The sequence below is a fragment of the Meleagris gallopavo genome, chromosome 8, assembly GCF_000146605.3.
Source record: "Meleagris gallopavo isolate NT-WF06-2002-E0010 breed Aviagen turkey brand Nicholas breeding stock chromosome 8, Turkey_5.1, whole genome shotgun sequence".
Classification (NCBI taxonomy): Eukaryota; Metazoa; Chordata; class Aves; order Galliformes; family Phasianidae; genus Meleagris; species Meleagris gallopavo.
This window is the reverse complement of record NC_015018.2, coordinates 15,950,520-15,975,686: the sequence shown is the minus strand read 5'-3', so window position 1 is coordinate 15,975,686 and position 25,167 is coordinate 15,950,520. Positions and strand designations below refer to the sequence as shown.

At 41.7% G+C, this 25,167-nt stretch overlaps 2 protein-coding genes and 1 pseudogene across 2 annotated transcripts in view; 2 read left to right on the top strand and 1 right to left on the bottom strand.

Annotated features, from left to right (window-relative positions):
• The window catches only part of TLL2 (tolloid like 2), a 79,615-nt gene that overhangs the window by 51,088 nt on the left and 3,360 nt on the right, over positions 1-25,167 (top strand). The window contains exons 11-22 of the mRNA XM_031554573.1: positions 2,023-2,139; positions 6,142-6,287; positions 7,197-7,392; positions 8,543-8,668; positions 10,078-10,238; positions 10,947-11,127; positions 12,665-12,790; positions 13,674-13,801; positions 13,895-14,108; positions 15,072-15,322; positions 16,491-20,782; positions 24,100-24,147. Coding sequence (XP_031410433.1) covers positions 2,023-2,139; positions 6,142-6,287; positions 7,197-7,392; positions 8,543-8,668; positions 10,078-10,238; positions 10,947-11,127; positions 12,665-12,790; positions 13,674-13,801; positions 13,895-14,108; positions 15,072-15,322; positions 16,491-16,625 — 1,781 coding nt within the window. The 3' untranslated portion in view covers positions 16,626-20,782; positions 24,100-24,147. The remainder of the gene's footprint in view (positions 1-2,022; positions 2,140-6,141; positions 6,288-7,196; positions 7,393-8,542; positions 8,669-10,077; positions 10,239-10,946; positions 11,128-12,664; positions 12,791-13,673; positions 13,802-13,894; positions 14,109-15,071; positions 15,323-16,490; positions 20,783-24,099; positions 24,148-25,167) is intronic.
• LOC109368800 lies at positions 2,558-3,442 on the bottom strand (annotated as a pseudogene).
• ZP4 (zona pellucida glycoprotein 4) overlaps positions 20,708-25,167 on the top strand; it is a 31,765-nt gene continuing 27,305 nt past the window's right edge. Inside the window, exon 1 of the mRNA XM_010714415.2 lies at positions 20,708-20,782. Within this exon, the coding sequence (XP_010712717.1) occupies positions 20,746-20,782 (37 nt within the window). The 5' untranslated portion in view covers positions 20,708-20,745. The remainder of the gene's footprint in view (positions 20,783-25,167) is intronic.

Here is a 25,167-nt window from a genome sequence, read left to right as displayed (position 1 = left end):
TTTCTGCCCAGTAATTTGAAGGTATTTCAGAAGCCAAGCCACCTCCCTGTCACCTTCATGCAGGTAGACTTGTGAGTGTTTCCATCTGGAATGAGACACTGGTTGAAGAGGCTCCTGCAAGGGGCCGAGCCCATGAAATTAGCTCAGCAGAGGCAAACAGACGGCAATTCAGCAGGGGGCGGGGAGAGGGATTAGTGTGAATTGTGAAAGCACGGACTTCTTGCAGAGGACAAAAAATAATATATGTGCACTGCATATTTTCTCAGGGTGAAAACCTTTCCTTTAAATGTATAACATTTTATGAATGGGCCCTTTATCACACTCTGAGGAGTTTGCTCATTCTAGTTCCTCATCTGTTTCCTCTCCTTGACACCCTTGTCAAACTGCAAGTCTAAATCCAGGAGGCAGTTTCTCAGTGACCCTAGAGGAAAGGCTTTTGCAGCACTGATGCTGTTTGTTAGTATTCTTTCTGGTAGCAAAGATGGGAGATACAATTGTTCTGCTGTATGCCTGTGTCACACTGCCCAAACAGTGCTGGGTAGCTTTGGTACACGGGCTAAGGATAGAATTGCCAAATAGAGCTTGCATCTGGACTAATAACTGAATGAGGACTCTACGAGGGGAAAAAATTTGGTGATGAAACTGCCACAGAAGTTCACAACTCACTTTCCATGCATTCTTATTTCCCTTTACTGCCTATCACGGGGGCAGAACTCTCACATCCTTGAAGGCCATGGGCATTCTGAGGCTGCCAGGTGGTGAAGATAGGGTAAGCAGAGCCAAAAGTGACAACCATCTGATTGTAGGCAGATGACTACACAGGGGGCCTCTTGGCTTTTAATGCACAGAATTCATGTCAACAACTCTGCCCTTTGTATGTAGGAAAGCAGCAGCCTTCTCTGTCTGCCAGTAAACAGGACTCAAATGATCTGTTTCCTTCTTCAGTGCAGAGGGTACTTAATGCAGCCTGCTAATGGGAACTAAGGTACTATTTTGTCAGTAAGTAATTAACCAGGTTTTCACTCAGATGAGGATGTTCAAAGAAGCAATTCTCTGGTTTCATAAGGCCAGGATCAGGTTCCCTGTTACCACTGCTGCGACTGAATTTCTGAATAACTGCTCTCTGCTTCTGTCAAATTCCCCTTGGGGATTCAGTTGGATGAGATGCCAGTGCCTCTAGCACGTAGCCCTGCTGGTGCCAGCTGAAGTAAAGAACCATGTTGGCTGCATGTGCTCACTGTGTAGTGTTTGCTCTGTTACCCTGAGGAGCCTCTGTCTGGGACAGGTAGAGAAACACCAGAACAGTTCTAGGGTTTTTGAGGTTGTTCAGGCAGATGCCTTCTGCAGCTGCTCCATTCCAGGATTCTCCATTGCTGGCAAGATTCAGGTATTTACCAATGCTGATACACACCAGAGAGCAAAAAGGGCACTTGGTCACAAATCTACTGAGTGAAAGAGACTGGATGACTGCAAAGGTTTAATCAGAAGGAGGTTTGCTAGGAATGAGATCAGAGGATAAGGGATTTTTAGCACTAGCAACAGGATGAGCTGTGTTGGTGCTGTGGGGGATCTGCAAAATCCTCTTTTTAGTATGGTTACATCCCACCTTCCATTTGACTTGTACAAGAATTTCTGAGGCTTAGTAGGTGGAAGGACAGTTTCTTAATGTCCCATCTCCAAAAGGATGGTGGATAATTCTGTCAGCTCATTTGTCCAGTCATGTGAATGAAAACAGAAACCCCTTTGAATTTACTGAGGCAACAGAGGTGGTGTCTGTCATAACTGAATTCTGCTCCCTGCTGAAGGAAATCTCTATCAATTTAATAATTGAAGAGAATATACATTAATGAGGGGGAGAGAGAAATTCAGAAACGTGAGTGGTGGGAGTGAAAAGGTGTCTTATACAAACACTGCTCCTTAACCACAGACTGTCTTTGCTTCCTGGAACCACAGGTGCTTGCTACCAGGATACCAGTGGCTGTACTGCCTGGAAATCTTGATCATCTTTTTCCTGCCTTCTAGGTAGATTTTGTGGTGACAAGATCCCTGAACCAGTAATCTCCACGGACAGCAGGCTGTGGATCGAATTCCGGAGCAGCAGTAACATCCTGGGCAAAGGCTTCTTTGTGGTCTATGAAGGTACAGCCTTTAGCTAGTAGTGTGTTGCATTGTATGGGGCAGTCAAAACAGTCAAAACAGAGGATTTATGGGATCAGTAGGACTTCTCCTTCAGCATTTAGTTAGACACAGCACCTGCTCATGCTTTTATGGGGATTGGCAGAATTCGTGGGTTGTTCCAGCAGGTAAGATATGGCTCTTTTAACTGGATTATCATAATTCCTTTTGAGGAATAGAATGGCAGCACAGAGCAATGGCTTCCAATCATAGACCAGAGTCCTGTTTGCACTAACCCACCCCTGCAAGCAGCAGTGCTCTGTGTAGCAGGTGTTGCTTCTAGTAATTTAACAAAGTTCTGTTTCAGATCTTATGTTTTATATTGCTTAATGTAGGTGTTTCTTAAATGCAGAGGCTGCTCTTTGGTTTCTTGTGTGTTTTACTTACAGAATATTAGAAATTGGCATGGCAGATTTTCTGCAGATCCAGGTACTTTGGAAACTTCAATGGCACTGGGATGCTGAGACAGTTTTAGAGGAGAATGATACCAGTCATTAGTCCATCTCATAAAGTAGTTCACTTAGAAGGGACCTACAGCAATCAGCAAGTCCAACTGCCTAACCATTTCAGGGCTAGCTGGAGGTTAAACTGTTTTGTTGAGGACATTATGCAAATGCTTCTTTTAGAAAAAATAGTTACTGCAGAAACTGAAAATTCCTGATCTTAATCCTATAACAGTTAAGTGCAGGCTAATCTAAAGCTTCTGGGATGTCTGTTGTCCACAATAAGAGTATGAATAATTATTTCCTTTCGTTTTCTATTACTGACTCAGCACTAATGCAATAGCTGTGGTTACCAACACTGAAGTGAGTTTCACTCCTATTTTCTACAAGTTCACCTGCTGTTCCCACTACTATTTTTTTTCACCATTGCATTGCACGTCTGTAGTGTTCTTTTCCAGAACAGCTCTGTAGTCTGTAACACCCATGCTCATTACTCAGATACTGGTAGGTTCTGACCTGTTCTCCATGTATTTCTTGGGGCTTTTTACATTGACCTCGAAGTGTATTCATGTGCAAAGCCACTGACTGCAATTAGCAGTAGCTTTTGCTTTGGAATGCTCTAACAGTAAATGTTGTTTTACCCACTGATTTAAACATCCAATCTTTTTGTATCTCTTCCTTTCTATCACAGACAATACATTTTCTTGAAGTGGTCCCATGTTCAAATTCAATCTTATGAATATGATCGCTTAAAGCTATTTCCCAAACAGCCACCAAATCTGTCATCTTCTGTAAGTAGCTGCACCAAGACTTCCATGGGGCTCTCCTCCCCTTTGCTGCTTTGAGACTTAAAATCAGTAACATTCCTTTTCCACGTCACTTATTTTTGATAGTAAAGATTTTAAAATATGTAAGGGCCTTCACATTCTCTGGACAACAGGCATTTTCTTGGAAGAATCAGTCATGAGTTTAAATATAACTGTCCTGATGATGCATCATCTTTCAGTAGCCACAGGAGCAAACATGACATTGAAAATCCATTGCTGAGTGTCCAGTATACAGAATAATGATACTTACAGAAGGAGGCAAAGAAAATGCAAGAGTGCTAGGGAAGTGCAAATATAGCATATGAGGATTTCACAATTGTGTGGGGCTTTTCACAGGAGAAATATCTGATTTCTGCAGGATCTGCTATCCCAGAGACAGAAGTAGCTTGCCAGATTTTTTTTTTTAACGTTTCTCCTGAGAAGCAGCTGTTGCTGCACCATGTGGTTTGTAACGCCCCTTTTGTGGTAGTTTGTGGGAATTTGTAGTAACCAGAATAGTGAGTTCCTAATGGACTATTTTATTTTGACCTATTGCTTTTGTGGACTAGTCAACTTAGTTCTTACCACTGGAGGATAGCCTATTATATCTGTTCTAATTTTTTAAAGGGGAAAAAAAGGCAAGAGTAGGACTGTTCTTGGGAAGCTACATCTCTGTTCTTCATCATGTGTATTAATATGATATCATGTTTCATACTGATAAATTACACTGAAAGACTTTTTTAATATTAATTACATCCCAAGGTTTGAAAAACTTGTTTCTCTGGATAATTTTTCCTGTTTCTTTTTAATGAATAAATGACCCCTACAGGTCCAGTAAAGATGAGCAATGCTTACTTCATGTAAAATCTGAGGAGAGCAAGCAAAAGTGCAGTGTGCATCTAGTTGTACTTTGTGTTCCTCTAATTAGTCATATTTACCCTCTTGCTGTTAGTATAAGCAATTTTCAAGGCTTCAACTTTTTACGTATTTTTTTCCTGTAAGCAATTTCCCTTTGAAAAGGTAGGAAATCTGTTGCTAAGCCTGAAAGCAAGTACAGAGCACGAGTGGTGGAAGGCAGTTTGTATCACTGATGGCCCATTTCTTAGTTCTTTTCTTAGCTCAGTCTTGTCTTGTTAAAAGGATGGGTAATAAGATCGTTAGCATGTCTCCAAATACTTCATTTGCTGAAATGGGAAAGTTTTCAAAAATCATCTTTAATAACAATTTTCCACTGATTCAACTGCATGTAGTATCTCATTTATTTACTCCATTCTAATGTAGTTTACTCAGATTATTTGTGACTTCTGTGTTTATACAGTAAATGTAATTTTCTGAGGGAGGCTGCTCTGAATTTTGTAACTTTGTTAATTTTTGTCCAGAAGTTCTGTGTTTCTCTTAGTTCCTCTTTTTTCTTTTGAAATCTTCTCCCTCACATACTGAAAAGCCAAAGTGGATCTTAAGACTGCTTTTCTGAGAGCGCATGTAAAACTCTTGTGCATTCAAACTTCGCAGGGAGCTCTATGGGTGAGGACTGACTTTTGGGTTGGTTTCCTCCAGTTCTTGACTCTAAAGTTTTAAATAGATGAGAGGAAAGATGCAGAAGCATGTAGCCACATAACAGAATTATCTGATGGTACATCACATAAAGATAATGTAGTGAAAGTGTCTTCATTCATCCTTTCAAGAGATTCAAGATGGAGGAGATGTTGGTGGCTTTGCTCTGTAACACTGCTGGCAGCCCAGAATTTATCATTTCTGTACATTTCTCAGGCTATGTCAACAGATTCATCCATTTAGCAGTAAAACTCTTCCTGTGTAGTTAAACTGAAATTTAATGTGAACTATTTCAATGGGTAGAGAGAATATTGTTTGCTGTCTGTTTTATGGCTACTAAAAAATAATAAGACTTGTCAGTTCTCTGCTCCTGTAATCTTTTTTTCTCTTAGATAGGGAGGCAGTTCCCTTGAAGGGTCATAGAATTACAGAATGGTATAGTTTGGAAAGAATGTTAAATATCATCTAGTTCCAATCCCCACCATTGGCAGGGCTGCCACACACCAGATCAGGCTGCCCTGGGTCCCATCCAACCTAGCCTTGAACACCCTCCGACTAAAGAATTTCTTCATCTCACCCAAATCTCCCCTTGTCTTGTTTAAAGCCATTCCACCTTGTCCTGTTGCTATTGAACCATGTAAGAAGTCAGTCTCCCCTCCTGCCTACAAGCTCCCATCGAGTTCTGGAAGGCTGTAACATGGTCTCTCCGGAGCTTTTACTTCTTCATGCGTGCACCAGAATGGCCTCCTGAATGTTGCTTGATGAACAGATCAGCTCATGCTTGTTAATATCGCCATCTCGTGGCTGGATTACATTTGCAACTTTTGTTTGGATTTTTTTTCTTCCCTTCTTTTCTTGGTCCTTATTGCTGTCTGCAAGGGTTAAGCAGTTGTGGAGGTGACCTGGAGTGTGAAACGCAGCAAATCCACAGCATTTCTATGCCCCAGTGAGTTCACCTTGTAAAGAGGTTGTTACAGTAAGATGGGAGACACTATCAAAGATGAAATGTTAGATTTTGGAAAACTTTCCATGACATGCATTGTTTTTGTGGAGCAAGTACTATTGATGCAGATTTGAATGGGGAAGAAGGCTATGTATGGAGTAGTTTTTTACCTAAGGAAAAGCTTGCAGTCACGTGGTTTTGTTGAATGTTTTTTATGAAGCTATTTGTGGTGGAGAAATTCGCAAAGATGCTGGCCAGATCCAGTCTCCTAATTATCCAGATGACTACAGACCTTCCAAAGAATGCATCTGGAAGATCACAGTTTCTGAGGGCTATCACATAGGAATCTCATTCCAAGCATTTGAGGTGAGAAATGTCATTGCAAGCACTTGAATAGGTATTGTTTCAGCTCTGTAGATCCTTTAAAATGAAAAAGAAAAAGATGTAAATAATTATGTCCAAAACAAACAAACTTTTAGAATAGTTCAGGACATTATCTCTCCTCACCAGAAGTTTGCTCAGAGATTTCAAAGCCAAGTTTTAAATTTTCAATAAATTTAAAAATTAGGAAGAACTAGAATGCACAAAAAACTGTGTATGTTAAGCAAGGGACTCATGAGTCCTTAAGATTTCACTCTGGTCAAATAAAATTGAATGGTCACAATCCAAGCAAACAGCTTCATGCTCGTGCTGCTGGTACTTCTGCAGATTTCAGCATGTTTGTGGCTTTCAAAATAGGTATCACATTTTCAGATGTTAGATCATGAGAAGTTCTGAAAGTTTTCTACTGGCTATAGGATGGCATTCACTCTTAGATAGGTGCCCAGTGACATATTGTATAAGTCACAGACAAAAGCTGATAGGACCTCGGTTTTTACATAAATTCTACCTAGCTAATTGATTCCTCTGGCGTGTGCACACTTATTGCACTTGTCCAGGAAAGGGCAGGTACCATTACTTTCCTGACAGCAAACCCAAGGCTATTTCTTGAGCCTATGCTTCTAGCTTCTCATAGAAAAGCAATTTATCATGGAAAAATCTGAGACTAAGTTTCATTGGAAAGTAGCCATGAAATAGAAATAAACTGAGATCTGCACATGTTTGAATGTGATTTCCGCTGCAGGAGTGACAGCAGCAATGAAGCAAGCAGGTAGTTGTGACCAGTTTCTTAGGATGCTCCTTTTGAAGCTGATTGCTGGCCAAAGAGTAACTGGGTAGCTAGCCTGGTTCAGAGTGCTTCTGATGATTTACAGGCCCACCCTTTTCCATTTGCAGATTGAGTGGCATGATGCATGTTCTTATGACTACCTGGAGATCCGAGATGGCCTCACAGAAAACAGCCCACTGATTGGACAGTTCTGTGGCTACGAGAAGCCAGAAGATATTAAATCCAGTTCCAATAAAATATGGATGAAGTTTGCATCTGATGCAACCATTAGTAAAGCAGGCTTTGCAGCAAATTTCTTCAAAGGTATGCAATCTGGTACCTCTCAAGGTCAAACTTAGGAATTGCTTATCCAATCACTTACTGACAAAGTGAAGTTACCATTGTATAACTAAAAAAAAAAAAAAAGACTGTTAGGCTTGTCTGCCAATATTGAGTCTATACATGTTTTACTTTAAAACTGTAGAAGAGCTTGTTGCTGAGTCATGAACAGTACCTTACCGGTTAAGGCAGAATCTACATTAAAAAAATATTAGATTTTACGTGCCGTTACTAGTGCAGACAATAACACCTTTGGTTTCACAGCGAGATGGATTGTGAACCCCATTTATCTACACCAGGGATACTGATATTTTCAAAGAAGGTATACTGCTGTACAAAGAGTGTTATAAAAAACAAACAAAAAAACTACAACCAGAAACCTCTCTATTTAAGTTCTACCCCCCAAAAGAAAACTTTTGGAGAGGAAGTGAGTACAAAGAGTACTTCTTCCTCACGTTGGCTTCTTTCAGAAGTTCAGGCTGATTGTGCCAGGAATGCCTTCCAGTGACTAGCACTACCATAAGAATGTTAGTAATATGTTCTATTAAGGGCTGTACGTGGAATCAGGGATCTGAGTGAGAAGAGTAAATCTGGCCATCTGTATATTAAATTGTCAGCTCAGGTTGTTGAGATTGAGAACCTGACTACAAAATCTGGGATACAAACTGTGTTCCTGAAAATGAACAATTATTTCATGCACTCCCAACTATGTTGCTGCACCCCATTCAGTATAGTATGGCCTCCCACAGCTCCATGCATGTGGGCACCATAATGGGCTGGTTTCTGGTAGTTCACATCACTTGAGCATGAGGAATCAAAACAAAGCAAACAAACCCAAAACCAATTGGCAAATGAAAATGTAATAAAGCGAAGTCTTTACAAGGGACTTTTTTTTTTTTTGCTTCTGTCTAGAAAAAGCACTCTTGGTTCTTGTGACTAGTAATTGCAATAGTAAGCATTTGAGTTTTTGATAGTAAGGAGTTCTCTTGTATTTTGAGGTCTGCTGCTGTACCTGCTCTGCATGCTCTGCTTGTCAACCAGAGCTCTAATCCTCTTAGAGCACACATTGCCTGAGGAATGTGAGGGGATTTGGCTGATTGGGAAAGTGCGACTTGTTCTGGTTTCCTCTTGACAGAAATGGATGAATGTTCTCAGCCAGACAATGGTGGATGTGAGCAACACTGTGAGAACACACTGGGCAGCTACAAATGCACCTGTGAGCCTGGCTATGAGTTGACAGCTGATAAAAAGAGCTGTGAAGGTGGGTAATGTACAGACTGAGGCATCTACCTATCGGGTTGGTACTGCAACTAACAGTGGAATTGAATAGGCTTGGAGACAATACTCCTTTCTTCTCCACGTTCATTTCTTTTTATCTGTTCCCCCGTCACCTCCCTGTAAATTGTCAACATGTTCAATTGAAAATCAAGTTTGGGGGAAAGACAGAAGGCATCTTTATTCTCTACTGCGAAACACCTTTAAAAGCTGTTGTGGCCAGGGATGCCTGTTCAAACCACATTTTGCAGTGGTGGCAGGAGGAATGTTGGAACCTGATAGTGGCCCAGGAGAATTTCAATCCAAGGCTTATTTTGTAATAAGATATTTCTATTGTAGACTGATATCAATGTTTTGCATGCAAAACAGGCATTGTCTGTGCTGAGGAGTCAATTCTAATTTCCAGTTATGGGGGGAAAAAAGCACTTCTTCAACAGAAATTGTTTCTGTCGGTATTCTGTGTGGGCAAATAGCCTGCCCCGTCCCAGACAGCTGAGCTCACTCTGGAGTGGAATGCAATGCTGTGTTGTCCCTCAGATGAAGTTCTGTCTCAGCTAAAACTAGTGAAATGCTAAACGTAATAAGTAAATGGGTTGGGAAGTTTGGGTGAAAATCCAAGCTTTGTGCACTTCTTGTTTGTTTTATTAGGTTCAACAAAACACTTGGTTTTGTTTAACTCTGCTGTAACAAGTCTATAAAACACTTAAGTTAATAAACACACTTGTTGCACTTCTTTGCATTGAAGCTGTCCCTTGTGGATTTTGATGTTCTGGCAGGGTCTCATTATTCTAAAGAAATAGCAAGAAAAAAATGTTTTGTTGCAAGTAGAATCTTGCACCAGAAGAGCAAACCAAGGTTGATTCCTCTAAGATAAAAGCCATGTCTTCTCTCAAAAGAGTGGAGTTGAGATGTCCTGAATTTTTAAAGGAAACGAGGAAGTAAAGCTAAGTCTCTGGCTTTGCTTTGCATTTTCCCCAGTGAAAGTGCAGTCTACATGTTAAATTTGAAATTATAAGGTTAATAAACTGAGTGTGGGTGAATTTACCAAGCTGACATTTACAACTGTATTGTGCATATTAAGTCAACAGGACCATAGTTCTAACCCTAAGGCTGTAGAGTAGAATTGAGATCAATCTTTGGCAGTTTAAGTGGCTTCTGGGGTTTGTAGCCTGGCTGCGTTTCACTGGTGATTTATAGCAGGTGAATTTACTGTCTTCTCTGCAATTCCTGCTGCATTTTAAACCAGCCTTAGAGGCTGCAATTTGAAGTGTGCCATCAGCCAGGGTCTGATTTATTTCCCAGGTAACAGGGTGATGAATTTCTGTATCTGAAGAGAACCCAGTAAAACTTGTGTTCATTTATTGCCTTTATTTCATTTATTGCATTTATTTACAGCTGCCTGTGGGGGCTTCATCACCAAGCTCAATGGGACCATTACTAGCCCTGGATGGCCAAAGGAATATCCTACTAACAAAAACTGCATCTGGCAGGTGGTAGCTCCAGCCCAGTACCGGATCTCTCTGCAGTTTGAAGTGTTTGATCTAGAAGGCAATGATGTACGTAACCAGTCCCTGCATCTGTGTGATTATTGGCTAATTTGGAGTTCTGTACCAAAATCCTTTGGGTACAAGGATGAGGAGACTGTCTTGCTGGTGGAGCTCCTGGTTGTTTCCTCACCCTTGATATAATAAGCTAATGGCAATGACTGTTCATCTTCTCTATGGAGAGAAGGATTCAAGCTGTTCTGTTACAAATGGGCATCTTTTCTCTACTAGCTTTGCAAAACTGTAGGTGTTCTCCATCCCTAATAGGTGTCCCATCCTATGCTTCCCCAGGGCTGCCTTTGTAGGAAGACAATTGGAAATGAACATAGAAGTAGAGTTCCTCAAGGGTAAAGAAAATAGACAGGATAAGAGTCTGTTCTCTGCCCTGCCAAAGACAGGATGGATTTTAAACGAAGCATTTCACTTCCTTCATTGTAAACAGCTCCTCCTTAATTCAGCTGGCTGCTGAAGTTCCTTCAGTGCTGTCACGCACTTGGATAAGGTGGGAGTCATTTTGGATAAATTACATGGAAATGCTGCTATTCTGATAAAAGCACAGATACTGCAAGTCTAGAATAGCAAGGAAAGGGGATGAGTACTTTCACAAGAGAGAATCTGAAGAAATTGGGAGTATATTGGTGTTTCCTTTCCCTATCAGTCAAGTCTCTGTCCCCTCTCTGGAATGGTCTGCTCTAAATCCACTGCCTCCGCTGTTGGCAGGTCTGTAAATACGACTTTGTTGAGGTTCGTAGTGGGTTGGCTACTGACTCCAAGCTGCATGGCAAATTCTGTGGCTCAGAGAAACCCGAAGTAATCACATCATATGGCAACAACATGAGACTGGAGTTCAAATCAGACAACACAGTATCTAAGAAAGGATTCAAAATCCACTTCTTCTCTGGTATGTAGTTGGTCTCCTCTGATTTAACCTCCTCATTTTTGGTGAATTGTCTTTAACCTCCTCTAATTAGGGAGAGTTTGACATAGATGCATCTAAAAAGAACGGTTGCTCTGTGTTGTCATCTTTCATCTTGTTTTCTCAGTGCAGTGTATGGTCCAGTTTCACAATATGATATCAGTGAAGTGCACAGATTTCATCAGTGCCTCCAGTCCCTGCACAATGGAAAGCAATGGGGAGCTTGGTCCTAGAACTTCTTTCTGTCCCTGGAGTCAATAATAGCTTTTTCCTCTAAAACTAGGAGAGTTAGAACATTTTTAGAAATCTTCTATATAGTGATCCTCCCCATCAGCACTGTACATACCTGAGGAAGTTCTGAATTCTTTGTATCTCTTGGTTTCTGTTTCCTTGCTGACTTTGGAGGATAACTGTGCATTATATGAAAGTGAGCACTTAAATCCATGCTCTGTTTTCAATGGAGGCTGAAGAGTATTAATATTTTCAAAGAGAATGATCAAGCAAAATGACCTTGTGTTAGATTGTTGCATAGTGGAATCGGGGCTGAGGTGTGGTTTATTAAATTCAACAAGGAAGGAAAGATAAAATGGCATACGTTTTATCTAGAACTGTGTTAGGGAGTGAGGAAACAGGTGAGCATAATGAGGTCCACAGTGGTCAGAAGAAAAATTGGAAATAAGCTGCTTATAAATTAATTTGGACTGGAAACTGGGAGCAGAATTCAGAACATTGAGATTTAGGAATGTCTGTGAAGAGCAATAGTGGCAGGTAAATTCCATGTTTGTTTGTTTGTTTTTTCTTCAGTTGGAACAGTTTGTCACATGAACTCTATATAATGAGAGGGCACTAAAAACAAATGTCTTCCACTTTTTCTTCTGGATCCTTTCATTGCTTGTACTGTGACCTTGAGTTTTTCTGAGGTGAATCTCTTGGATTTTCTTAAGAGAAAGGTGGGACAGAAGTATCTTTTATTTTCCCTTTTCTCTGAACCCTGCATGGGTCACTTGTCCGGTAAAGATGAAAGAGGCAGGCTGTCTGTAGCCTTAGCACGGTACTGGATACACAGGAGTGAATATTTAGGGCATATTTCAGCTTCAGAGTATAGCTCCTATCTCAGATGCCTTTCTTGGTCAGAGCAATTTACAGACAGAGGCTTATAAGAGCATATATGAATTTGAAAATATAAGATTGTCAAGCAGATTTTTTGCTTATACTGGTGAATCGGTGTGATTCTTTTCCTGGACTGTATTTTAAAATAATAAGGCATTGCTATAGATTTCTTTTAGACAAGGAGTCTTCAGTTGTTCAAAACTTGCATTATATAATAAAGCACTTTCGTGGTACATCTTATGGAATGAAAGACAATTGCAGAAAATGGTATCTGGACTAAAAAGGAATTGGACTAATCCAGCAATAGAAGCTGGAGGTGTGTGGTGGTATCAGTTTGGATATAGGACTCACTGCTTGTGACTGCAGTAGTTTGTTTCTCACTGGCAACTCAGTATTTGATGCTCTTGCCCAGACAAGGATGAATGTTCCAAAGACAATGGTGGCTGCCAGCATGAATGTATCAACACCTTTGGGAGCTACGTATGCCAGTGCAGAAATGGCTTCAAGCTGCATGAAAATAACCATGACTGTAAAGAAGGTAAGTCCTCTGTTCCCTATGTTCAGGAAAGATGAGCTCCCACAAACACCATCTGAGCCAGAGTGTTTCCTGCCCTATACTGGAAGCTAGTTTGTACTTATCAGTCTGGGACACTGAAAATGTCCCAGGTAACTGAAGAACTATCTAGGAAATGCAATAAGAGGGCTCAAGAACTTGGTTTTGACTGGACCTATTTCCCAGTCTGGCCCTTTATATGTCCATGGGGATGGACAGGTTGGAGGCAAGAAATGAAAGTAGTTATGGGATGTCACCACCAGACTAGTCACTTCATTTAAGGCTTGGATTGGGTCAGAAGAGAGAGGCTGAGCTGGTACAACACTTTGTTGATGCCAAAAATACTTTTTTTGGTATATGCCCACCCCTTAGTGAACGCTGCTGAGGCCTTCCACTGAACAGCCTCTGTTACTTGCCTGATTGTTCTGTCATTCAGTTTTTCAAGTCAGCAAAACAAAACAGCTCAAGGCTGAGATAGCACTGAAGTCAACATGGTAGTGGAGTTAGAACCCATGCCACTGAAAGCAGGGTGGATGAGCTGGAGGAGCAGGAGAGTACATCTGAGAGTGAGGAGACTGATGAGGTTAATGAGGTCCAGGAAGATAAGATTGTCTTTCACCAGCTGATCAGTTAATTCAGCCAGCTAGCCTGGCTCTATCAAGGAATGCCAAAAGTATAGGCCTTTTTAGGGACAAACCCACCAGAACTAGGTAATAATCCTAGAAGACATTATTTGTGACTGAAGCCTTCCATGTTTTTGCTGTAGCTAGGGTCTCAAGTGGGAGAGAGAAGTCTGTAGGCTATCTCAGTAATGCAAATTAGTGTATGAGATTCTCCTTAATGCCTCTGTCTTACGGTCTCTCTCAAGCTGGTTGTGAGCATAAACTGAGCAGTGCAGAGGGAATGATGAGCAGCCCGAACTGGCCTGACAAGTACCCTAGCCGGAAAGAGTGCACCTGGAATATTTCTGCAACATCTGGCCACCGAGTGAAAGTAGTGAGTAACCAGTGGGTGGGAGTGCCAGGGGAGAAGCATTCTCAGATTTATAAGCGTCCTTCTTAATTTTCCTTATTTTTATTTTTACTGTAGACTTTTAATGAGTTTGAGATTGAACAGCACCAAGAATGTGCCTATGATCACTTGGAAATGTATGATGGGCCCAACAGCAAGTCACCTATACTTGGCCGCTTCTGTGGCAGCAAGAAACCAGACCCTGTGGTAGCTTCTACCAACAAGATGTTCCTTAGGTTTTACTCTGATGCTTCTGTGCAAAGGAAAGGTTTTCAGGCAAAACATAGCACAGGTAAGCTGATTCCCTGCAAATATACCAGTATGATGAGATGCCATTAAATCTCACTGCATTGTTTACCAGTCAAGATTTTAGATACACTTTTCTGCGGATGACTTTACCCTGAAACTTTTCTGTTTGGAAACTGTGCTAACCATCTCCCATTGTTGACACCATACCGTACATGCTAGCTGAGAAGCCTACTGATGTCAGATGTTCCTACTCACCTTCTGTTGTTTAAATAGGAGATGCTTGGTTGAGTGACAACCTCTCCTGTTCCCCATCGGTTCTCAGAAAAAGGAGGGTGCCTTTCAGATATAATGGCCCACCACAATGAGCTCATACTAGATTGGTTATGGTGGAAGCAAAGATGTGCTGTGAGCATACATAGCAGGATTGGTCTTATATTTGTAGCAACCCAGTGGTGGGTGTGTTGTACCAAGGTTCTTTTCTGAAATCTTTGCCACTGTAAATGAAGCAGACCTTGAGCAGCACTACTTATTCCTCATTAGCTGCAGAAAAACCACCAAAGTACATGTACTGAGCTATCTTAGGTGCAATGTGTGGGCAGATTATTTTGGAGCCCAGGTTTTTGATATGCTTCAGCTTACTGCTGGCAAGATATTTGGGGTCAGAATTTCAGCTACAAGAACATGTTAACAAAAGACGTTACATTGCTGTTCTACAAAATAATATATTTTCTTCTGGCCAATATTAACTGGTCACTTCTTTCTCTCCATGTTTTGTACCAAAAGAACCAGGCTTTTCTACACTATGTGGGTCACTGGATTCATGGATGACTGAAGAATTCACTCTTATGCTAGTTAGATGCAGTGGTTAGTAACCTTCCCTGCTGTTATATGTACTTCAAACTGAAGGTCGTCTTTTCCCACAGACAGCCCAAAAGTGGGAATGGCAAATCTTTTGTGAGGTAGGGCCTTTGAGGAGACTGTGTTTTGTGCCCTTTTCTTCCTTCAGTGTGTGGTGGGCTCTTAAAGGCTGAAGTACAAACTAAGGAGCTGTATTCCCATGCTCAGTTTGGGGACAACAACTACCCAGGTCAAGCCAACTGCGACTGGGTGATTGTAGCAGAAGATGGTTATGGGGTGGAGCTGATATTCCAGACATTTGAGATCGAGGAGGAGGCTGACTGTGGATACGACTACATGGAGATCTACGACGGTTACGACAGCACTGCACCCCGCCTCGGACGCTTCTGTGGCTCTGGGGTAAGCTGTGGTGGCAAGGATTTCACAGGGTTATCTGGAGGTGGGAAAGAAGGGTACTCTCGTTTTTTGGAGAGGAATATCTGTCACAAATTGTTGATGAGAATGCCTTGTGCATCTGAGTCTTGCTGCTTCCCATGTTGCTAGAGATCAGTCGTCTTATCTAATAGGCTAAATTGGTCTAAAAAACAACTGACTTTCCTAGCTGACTTTCTGTTTTCAGCCCAGGGCTTTATGCATCAACATGGGACTGCTGCACTGCTGTGCCCTAGCCCAGCTGCAAAATGACTGTGTGAATATGAGAAACTGCTTCCAAAATCTGGTTTAATCCTTAGTTACTTCCTTCCTGAAGCCAAGTCACATTTCCAGTCATGGTCAGGAGAGAATGAAGGGTGAAGCTGTTAGTTGACTCCAGGATGGTGTGTTGTCTCCTAAATTGTTATCTAAGTCCTGATTAACAGATGTGACTCTGTTAGTATGAGCAGTAGTGTGTGATATTTAAAGCCAGATGTTCTATGTTTGAGTTTCCTGAGACTTGAGCAATGAAATGAAGAAAGTGCTTATTGGATTTAAAGAGAAACAGCCAGGTAGCATGTGTCAGGACAGTCTATGCAAACTGGGGAAATGGTCTGGAAAACAGACCAAGGTATAGCAGATTGGTGTGAAGAAGTTAAGAACAATGGGGTCGTAATCACCTATCTGCATGCTGACAAATTGAGAATGGTAGGGAAAGTTTCAGGAGAAACACAGAGGTTGTAGCAAGTCACAGCGGTGAGGAAAGCAACCAGAGCTTTGCTTGCACGATGCATGGGAGGGACTCAACTGCTGAACAAGGTTCAATTTGAACTGCATCATTTCCTGAAAAGATTAGCACAAATCAGAACGTACTCAAAGGACTGGAACAAGAATATCCAGGGAGTCCTGTGACCAATCAAAAACAAGTGGAAGAACTGGAATTGTAGAGTGGACTGGCATCAGTCTTCAGATATGAAAGGCAAGCATGCAAAGAGCAAGAAGAATATGCTCAAAGTCAGGGCAGGCGGTACTGAGAACTGAATATTCATATTACCTAGCCTATTCACTGTGAGCTTAAACTCCGGCACCACAGCGTGGATGATTACTTAGCATGCGGACTTGACCACTTTGTGCTGTGTTCTTTCCTTTTCTGCAGCCTCTGGAAGAAATCTACTCTGCAGGAGATTCCATCATGATTCGTTTCCACACAGACGACACCATTAACAAGAAAGGGTTTCACGCCCGATACATAAGTACCAAATTTCAGGATGCATTGCATATGAGAAAATAATCTGACTGCTCCTCACAGATGTTCCTTACCTGAAGATCGAGATGTTTAGCTGTGATTTTTGACTTTTTTAAGCCTCTGTGCATCTGGCCAAAAGCAGTGTACAGTATTTTCTGTAACTAAAACTAAATCCAGTCACAAGGGTTTGCCTCTGAAATGATTAGTGTGACTCTCTCTTGTTAACATACCTAGGACCAAAAATTGTCTTCTAATCATACCTGTCAGGGCATAAATGTTGTGTTTTGCATAGCTTCCTGTACGGTTGAATGAAGACTGAGCTTAAACTGAGGAAGGTCTTACTCTATTGAATACCCTGTCTCTAGATTATATTTCCTAAGCATCCTGTATGAGCTGTCTGAATGCATTTTCTGAAGCAGATGATGTGGGCAGCCACCCAGTAGGGTTTTCTCAGCGGACATTATGGACTGTCTACTCTCCTCTGCTAGCCCACGTTACTCAGTGCAATATGAGAACAACTACGCAGCTGGGACTCCAGATTCCATGACTCCTTCCGTCCCACCTATTTAGTGTCTTGGTTTTTGTGATTTGAGAAGTAGTTGGGGGCATGGGAATGATCTCCTTAGTTAGCTGCTATCTACTTGGACCACAGTGAACAAGTAGTGATCAGTGCCTGATCTGCAGTAATTATCACACTACACATTGAGTGGAAGTACTTTGACGCAGTGGCCAAGGGAAAGCTTGTGTCTGACAGGGATGTGTTTTGATAGGAGGCAGAGCATGAATGTATAATGGTGGCAGAACTTTGCAGGTGGAACACTTACAGTCTGCTCCAGTTACACTGTCAGGCAAGGCAGCTCAGAGGGCTATAGCAGCAGTCTGGGCTTCATCTTTAATAAGAAGTCTCTCCCAACTCTACCCATGTTTGCTTTCTCGGTCATTTTATGATTTTTCCTTTCCATGTTTCCATTGCTCTTGAGTACCACATCTTTGTGAGCCTTTCATTTTCATAACTATCTATGATGCTCTCCCCAGAACTCCCCACCGCTACCTAGGGGTGCTCTTACAGCATCAGCTAGCTGGAGCATCTCACAGAAGGACGCACCGATGGTCAGAATACCTTAGCAGATTTTTGTGGTTGTTCCTGAGACAAAGAACAGAAGCTGTGCTACAGGTCAGCTCTGGTGAGCTCTGGGAACCTGTCAAACAAATGCATGCCCCAGGCATAGGACAAGGAATGGGAGAGTTCTGCTGGTTTGTGTTCCTTCATTCTTTGCTGGCCCATGATGCAGTCTATTAGCTTCATAGAAGTTCTATAACCCTGCTGTGCATACGGGATGTTGACTTAAGCACCTTGAGCTATAAGGCTGAGAGCTGCTCTGCGTTGCAGTTATTTATGCACATGGAAGCTATTGAACCATTGCAGAATTAACAGATAGCTTGGCACTTATTTGAGGGAAAGTAGGGAAAACTGCGCCTTGTGGGAGAAGTACTGTAATTGAGCTACTGATAAGGGAGGGGAATAAAAGAAGAAGAAAATCATTCAGAACTAGATCATGTCATTATGGCACTCATGGGCAGTAATGAGCTAGAAGGTGAGGTACATTAGCTTTAATAAAGTATTTATAATCCAAGGATTACTATGTTTACATAACCAGTGTACTGTCAGGCTCTGGGGTGACACCTGCTCGTTGAGTGCATGACTGTGGAGAAATGTTGGGTCAGCAACACTGTCAGGCACAAATGACTTTTCTGGAGATGAGGCCATTTCCAGGTGGATAATAAACAGACTCAGCCTTCTCCAGAAGTCCTTGAACAGAATATGGTCCAAGTATTGTGAATACTGGAAGAAGCAAATGCATGAAAATATTTTCTTGCTTAGAACAAGAAAAATAAAATAATTTATAAACGCTATTATATGTATATAAAATGTGCATGTAAAAGACCAGTAGTCAAAGCCTTAATAAGTGTCATGTGAACAATACTGTGCCATGAACTATAGCTTTATTGCAGGCTGTATAAAACAATGTTATTTCTGTTTGTTTTTCTAGCTCCGTTCTTTCTTCTCTTTCTAATTTTTGAGGCCTTTTTACAGGCAAGGCCTTTAATTTCAAGCTGTTTGACCATACAGGTCTGAGGAAGTGAGGTCTGTTAGCTGTGGTCTGCTTTTTTTCCTTCTCTTTCCTTCTCTTCCTTGATCCCATTCAAGCGAAATTGCAGTGGCTCAAGTCTGGAAATAAAAGCTTGACACTGATCCCTGCGAAGTAGAAGGAAAGTAATAGGTGGCAAGCAGCAGTTCAGATTTCCTGGCTCTCTAATGGGAGAGAAGTTACTATAGAAGCTTCCTGTGTACTTTACCATCTGTGCTCTATGTTCTGATAATTTCTTATGTTCCTCAGACTTTGTATTTGGTGTTCTGGTTTGTTGCAGATGCTTGCAATGTGGTTTGATGGATCTACTGCATTTGTTAGCATTCAAGCAGGTGTCTTTTGTGACAGTGTACTCACAACTGTTGTACTGTACATTTCAACTGATGATCTGTGTAGAATATTTCTGTTGTACTGACTGGGTGGTAACAGTCAATAATTGTCTATAAGTTTCTTAAGTGAAAAAGAAAATGTGAGACCCTCTAAGGTGTGTACGTGTATTCCAGTCTTCATGTGGTTTTACATTTCACTAACAAAATTAATATTATAGGTGGGAAGGAGAGGAGGGTGTGGGGGCAATCAAAATGTACCTATGTGCTGAATGAGTCTCTGCTTTTATTAAAGGCTGGATTCAGTTGTATATTCAATTGTATACATGCATCCACCACTTCCTCAAGGGGAAGGAATTTCTTAACACATCTTTACTGCAGCCTTGTGATCTATACTCCCACTGTAGCAGCAAAATGTTCAGTACACAGGCAGCATTAAAAATGTTTTTCTTCCTCTTTCTGTCCTCTGCCTGATACATATTCTGCTTGCTAAGGATCATTTCTGTGTTTTCCCCATCCATCCACTATTCATTCATGTCCCTGAGCATTTCCTGTGGTGTGTGTCGCAGCCACTCAAACTTCATGGTGTCTGAATTTCCCCAATGCTGCTCCTAAAGGCCGAGCAACAACAGAGACAAAGAATAAATGTCTTCATACTGCTGCACCAGGATATGACTGCAGAGTTTGATTCTGGAATGTGCCAGGGTACTGTCAGTCAGGTCACTGATGGACACGATTACCAAAATGAGGGCCAGTGAGGATCCAGTCATGCTGAGAATTATGGTCCAAAGTGATGCAGCCCAAGTAGAAACCAGTGGGAAATAGGAGGTGATATAGAAGATGGAATATAAATTAATGTGACAGCTGTTTGAGAAACACTGATGTGTGCAGCTGCAGCAAGATATGCTATCACTGTTTTCATGATTTATCTGCATGCTGAAAGCCTGTTTCATGATCTTTCACAGGCTTATATATTTCTTTCTCTTCAAGTAGTACTTTAATTTCTCTTTCAACTTTGATTGCCAGCCACCGGTGCTATGTGATGTTTCTTATTTCTAGAATCAGGATTTAATTTTCTAGAAAGTGCCCGAAGACCATCCAGTCACCATCTGTGAGATGCTGAAGGGGATATCTGTTGTCTGCTAGGAGATTCTTCATCCTTCATAAACATAAGTAGTCAGTGGTACACCAGTCAAGACAAAGAAAGATGCTTAGGAGCACACAGGCCCATTGATCTCAGCATCAGGCATGAAACAAGCCAGCAGGAGTCCTCCACTTTGTTCTGGCATTTCCCATAATTTTTCTCTAGCAGACAAAGTGTTAGCCTTAGAAAACAAAAGTAGAATTCCCCTCAAGCTGGTACACCCTCACAGCCATAAACAGTTTTGTTGTTGTGTGGTTTGTTTGTTTTTTTTTACGCTATGAGGCAGATTTAAAAAAAAAAAGAGCTGTAGTCCTCAGTGCCCTGAAGCCACGTGCCAGCCACTCTGCCTCTGACAGAGGAGCTGCTTTATCAGGTGTGCTGGGATCCAGTCAGACTGTCTGACTCACCCTGACAGAAATGCCCTTGTCTTCTTCCTCTTTACAGGTCTCCAGTTTCTTGTGTTTTGGTTTTGTTATTTTTTTCAGCAGGAAGAGAATCTCATTCTAAACAGAACTCTGAGCCTGGAGTCAGACAGTCAGCTGTTAATGTGTGGAAGGATTTCTGGTGGAGGAGAGCAAAATGGTGAGTGGAGCCGTCCTATCTCAGTAGAGTCATATTTCGATGGAACCTAGGGGAGAGGTCAGAGAGGCTGAGGCTGTGGGAGCATTTGGGTGTTTGATGTAATGATCCTTGGGAGTATTTAGCCCTCCAGTTCCTTGCTCCAACCAACTCAGCTGGCACTCTTGTTGTCTTTGCTTTTCCTTGTAGTGCAACCAATAGTTTCAAGTACCTGCTTAGATTTTAGTGTCTATCAGAGCTTTTCTGTCCAGGAGATATCACTTGGTTTTGGGGCAGTTGGAGCAAAATAGAATCAATCAGTAGTCCTTTCTTGAGGAAATTTCCTGTCCTGTGGAGTGGGTTCCTGTGGGATCTGCTGAAATAATCACAATAGAGCTGATGCTTGTATAAACACAGGAGAGGACGTGGTCTATGGCTGCAAGCATTCACGGTTTGAGCTGGTATGGGAACAACTGGGAGGGAGTTATTTCCATATGTTGGAGAGTTGATGCTGAAGGGATGGAAGTGTCTGTTAAATCTGTAATGTAAATCCAGAGCATTTGATTTCTGGACTTGTGAGTTAGCTGCATTCCTCCATCTCCTTGCTGCTCCATTTGGTGAGAAGTTCTCTGTCTCTTCAGCTTCCAGTCTTGCAGGCTGCTGCATGTTACTGAGTGGGGAAAAGGGAGCTGGAGAAGTTGCAGCATGGGTTTTTTTTTGTTTGTTTGCTTTTGTTTGTTTGTTTGTTTTTACTTCAACTGCAGTATAAGGCTTTCTCTTACCCAAAATGTGTTCTTGGTAGACAGTAGCTACTGTAGTTAATGCTGCTGGGAAATGTACTTGACTGCTGCCAGGGTCACTGCTGCTCAGAGCCTGGTAAATATCACACTGAATAATCTGGACAATCTGTGAACAAAAGCAGGGGCACTGTAGGGATGTGTCTGCAAATAAAGATAACACAATGCCAAATTATATTCACTTTGGGCATCAAAATTTCAGAGCAGGGTGGGAGGGAGTTTCAGTCAGGAGGTCTGGAAGCGTCCTTTCCATTCTGAAGTAAATATATTGGAAGTCAATAGTAATTTACATGTAAATGACATCCTTGTCTCTCCTGATGTGGCTACTGTACCAATTTGCATATTTATCCATTTTTGCAAGTGACTTGAGACAGTGGCTTTAAACTATTGTACATAATAAGAGAAACAGCCTTGTTATCAGTATCTTGCTACAGTTTCTTGTATTTGCTTAGTTAGAGAATTCAGCTTCTAAATATGATAGTCTTAGTAAGATATCCTGAATCTTGCATTTTGTACATAAAAGAAGCTCAGTGAAGAACACAAATGCATAAGTTATCAGTTAAAAATGTAAATGTAGGACCAGGTTATTACTTTAAATAAGAGCTGTGTGTTTTCTGTCCTCTAGTGGTAGAAACTAAGTATGTATTCCTAGTCTAAAGCTATGATTAGGAAAGGATCATAGGATCAATGGACTAGGAAAGGACTAGGAAAAACATTTCTACTTAACCTGATTGGTAGTGATTGTTTTATTGCAAGTTACAGACATACCTGTTTCTGGCTGGGAATATAAATTTGTCAACAGTCAATTTCACAAATACCTTGAGCACAGAAAGGTGAATGTATATAGATGCATTATTTACGTGGCCCCTTCTGCTCAGACTTTAATCTAACCTGCATGCACAGTCCTGAAATAAAGTCCATTAAGAGTATATCATTTCTCTGAAGCTGTAAATTTATTTCCTTCTTGGTTAGAGATAGGTGTGAACATCCAAGCTCAAACATTAACAGATCAGCTGTGCAGAAAGGTGTGTTTCAATGAGGAAGTTTGAAGAATGCACAATAGAAAAGTTGAGTAAGAATGCCTCTGTAGAATTTCATTCCCAGATGGCAACATGGGTGTAGCCATACCTGGGTCTCTGAGGAGCCTGAAAGAAATCCTCCTCACTTGGTGACTGATTGTTAACTGTGCACGCTCAGAGTCATTTCCCAACACTTGCAGTCCCTAAGGTAGGTTGTTCAAAGGTTACACTTCCAGTTCAATGTCCACAGCTTGCCTACAAAGGCCACAGTTCCAAACAAGCCTCTGACTGCAGTTAGGAATGGGAAGATGAATTCTGGATTGTTCAGTAAGTAGTATGATCCTTCATATCCAGCAAAGTGTCCTGTTTCCAGACCACAGGACTTAGACTGAGCTAAGACTGAAGTGTGAATCCTCTCATAACCTGCTTATGTTCTCAGCCTTCCTTCTCCATAACCTGCAGTATCCAGACTTCCTGCATACTTTCACTGTATTAACCTCCCTGACCTGAAATAACCAGGCCCTATTCAGGGCACAGCAGAAGAACTTTTTGCGGTCAGAAAAAGCCAGCTTTGTGCTGGCTCATTGTACTACCTGTCTGGGGATGTACAGTGACACTTCCTTTCAGCCTTCTATCACCCTCCACATCAGTTCAAAGAGACCTTAGCAGCTTTGCTCTTTCACTCAATTTTTATTTAATTCCAATGTTTTTATGGCTCTGACTGGGGTTCAGCAGAGCTGCTGCATATGGACTTGCTAGTTGCTCCTGGATTAGAGGAGAGGTTCCTGTGCTGCTTGTCCTCATTTCTGCCCCCAAAACTGAGCTTCCCTTCCCAACACTGCCACTGCACAAATCCCTCCAGTCATCTGCAGTTGCTGCAGTGTTCGCTGTGTAACGGACTCAGTACTAGTTCTGGCAGCATGGCTATACCAGAAAGAGAAGTAGTTTTTAACTTTCTCTATGCCTCCCAGAATGCTAATTTGCATCCCAGACAGGCAGGCAGCTTTCCTTCTGTGCGTAGAAATAATTTAGCCAGGAAAAGGTTAATATCTTTCTATCTTTTCAGCTGTCCTTGAATCAACAAGAGCAGGAACATGTGATTAGTTTGCAGCTCAAAGGCTGCAGGTGCAAGTCCTTGCTATCTTACAAGCTACCCTGTACTTCGGCTTTGTTTGTCCCTCAGCCAATAGTGGTAATAGAAAAGCTTTGCCCTCTCAGTGGGGAGTTGGCAGTGTAAATCTATTGCATGGTGAGGCTCTGTATGGTATAAGCAATTCAAGCAAACCAGTTTATGTTTCTTCGTACTGCACTCTTAAATAGCCTTGCATGCTTTTATTTTTTTTTTTCCCCTCTTGAATAACTGTCGTGTTTACTGTTCAAATCATGTTGGTATATTCTCATGCCATCACCTCCAGACACTGCAGAAATATCCCTCTCCATTCCCTCTTCAGCTGCATAGGGCACCTACCAGTTGCAGAAAGTGTGATATTGTTTTTATTCTTCTTCTTTTCTAATTTCTCTGCAGGATGTGACAAGATCTTTCATGCCCCTTTACAACACAACCGTAAATTCAGTAAGTACACTGCATAGGATGAAGATCAACTGCCTACTCGGCACCATGATATACCTCGGAAGTAGGGCATATAATTCTGAAAAGGAGGAGATGCTCTTATGGGATGATTGGAATCTTATCTGACATGCTGTTCTATTACTGCTAACACGATATTTTATTTGTCTTACCCCTGAATGAAAATACACATCAATGCTAAATCTTTTCTAAAAGGCAAGTATTTTGTCTCTCTTCCCACAAAAACTTGTGGACGCGCAAAGATCTGGGCTTTACAAGGAGGAATGTCAGTTTGTACCGTCTGTATTCTGATGCACAGAACCTACCTGTCTTTGCTTCTTCCCAGCATTTTATTGCATAAACTGTCAGTGTAGGTAGTGGGTCAGCCTGGGTGAAGGGATAACAAGCAATACATCTGCCATCATCACTATGTGATAGGCTTTCTATCTCCTGGCTTCAACTGCCTTGTCACTTGTAACCAGGTGTGTTGTTTTTGCAAAGGCTAGAAAAAGCTGGAGAGTTTTGATATGGGGTACACACAGGTTTCAGTGTCCTTCTCTGCCTGCCTTGCTTCTGCAAGCCCAGACAGGGTGTGCGGTGCTCTCCAGTGATGGATGCTCCGGGTAGGGGCGTGCAGGGAGATGTTGCAGATTTGCGAAATCTGCAAACAAAGAGCAGATTTGCAAAATCACACCATTTCTGGGGGCTTCTTGCTCCTCTTTTTACTTCTTTCTCTTCTGAATCCAACCTTCTATGGCATGTATTAGTGCTTATCTCTTGCATGTACTTTTTTCCAGTCTCAAGTCCCTTTTTGAGGAAGAATATACATTCTTTCCATTCAGTCAAAGCCACTCTTGGGAGGAACAGAGCCTGGATTCTTGCTTAGGACTGGCAAGAGCAGGCCAAGATCTCAGGGTCTGGCTGGGTTCTCCAAGTGTAATCTACCAAATGCTGTTGTTGAAGTCTTGCAACTGATCAGTCTCAATCTGTGCTTGCTCTATATGAAGTAATTTTTTGTAAATTTCT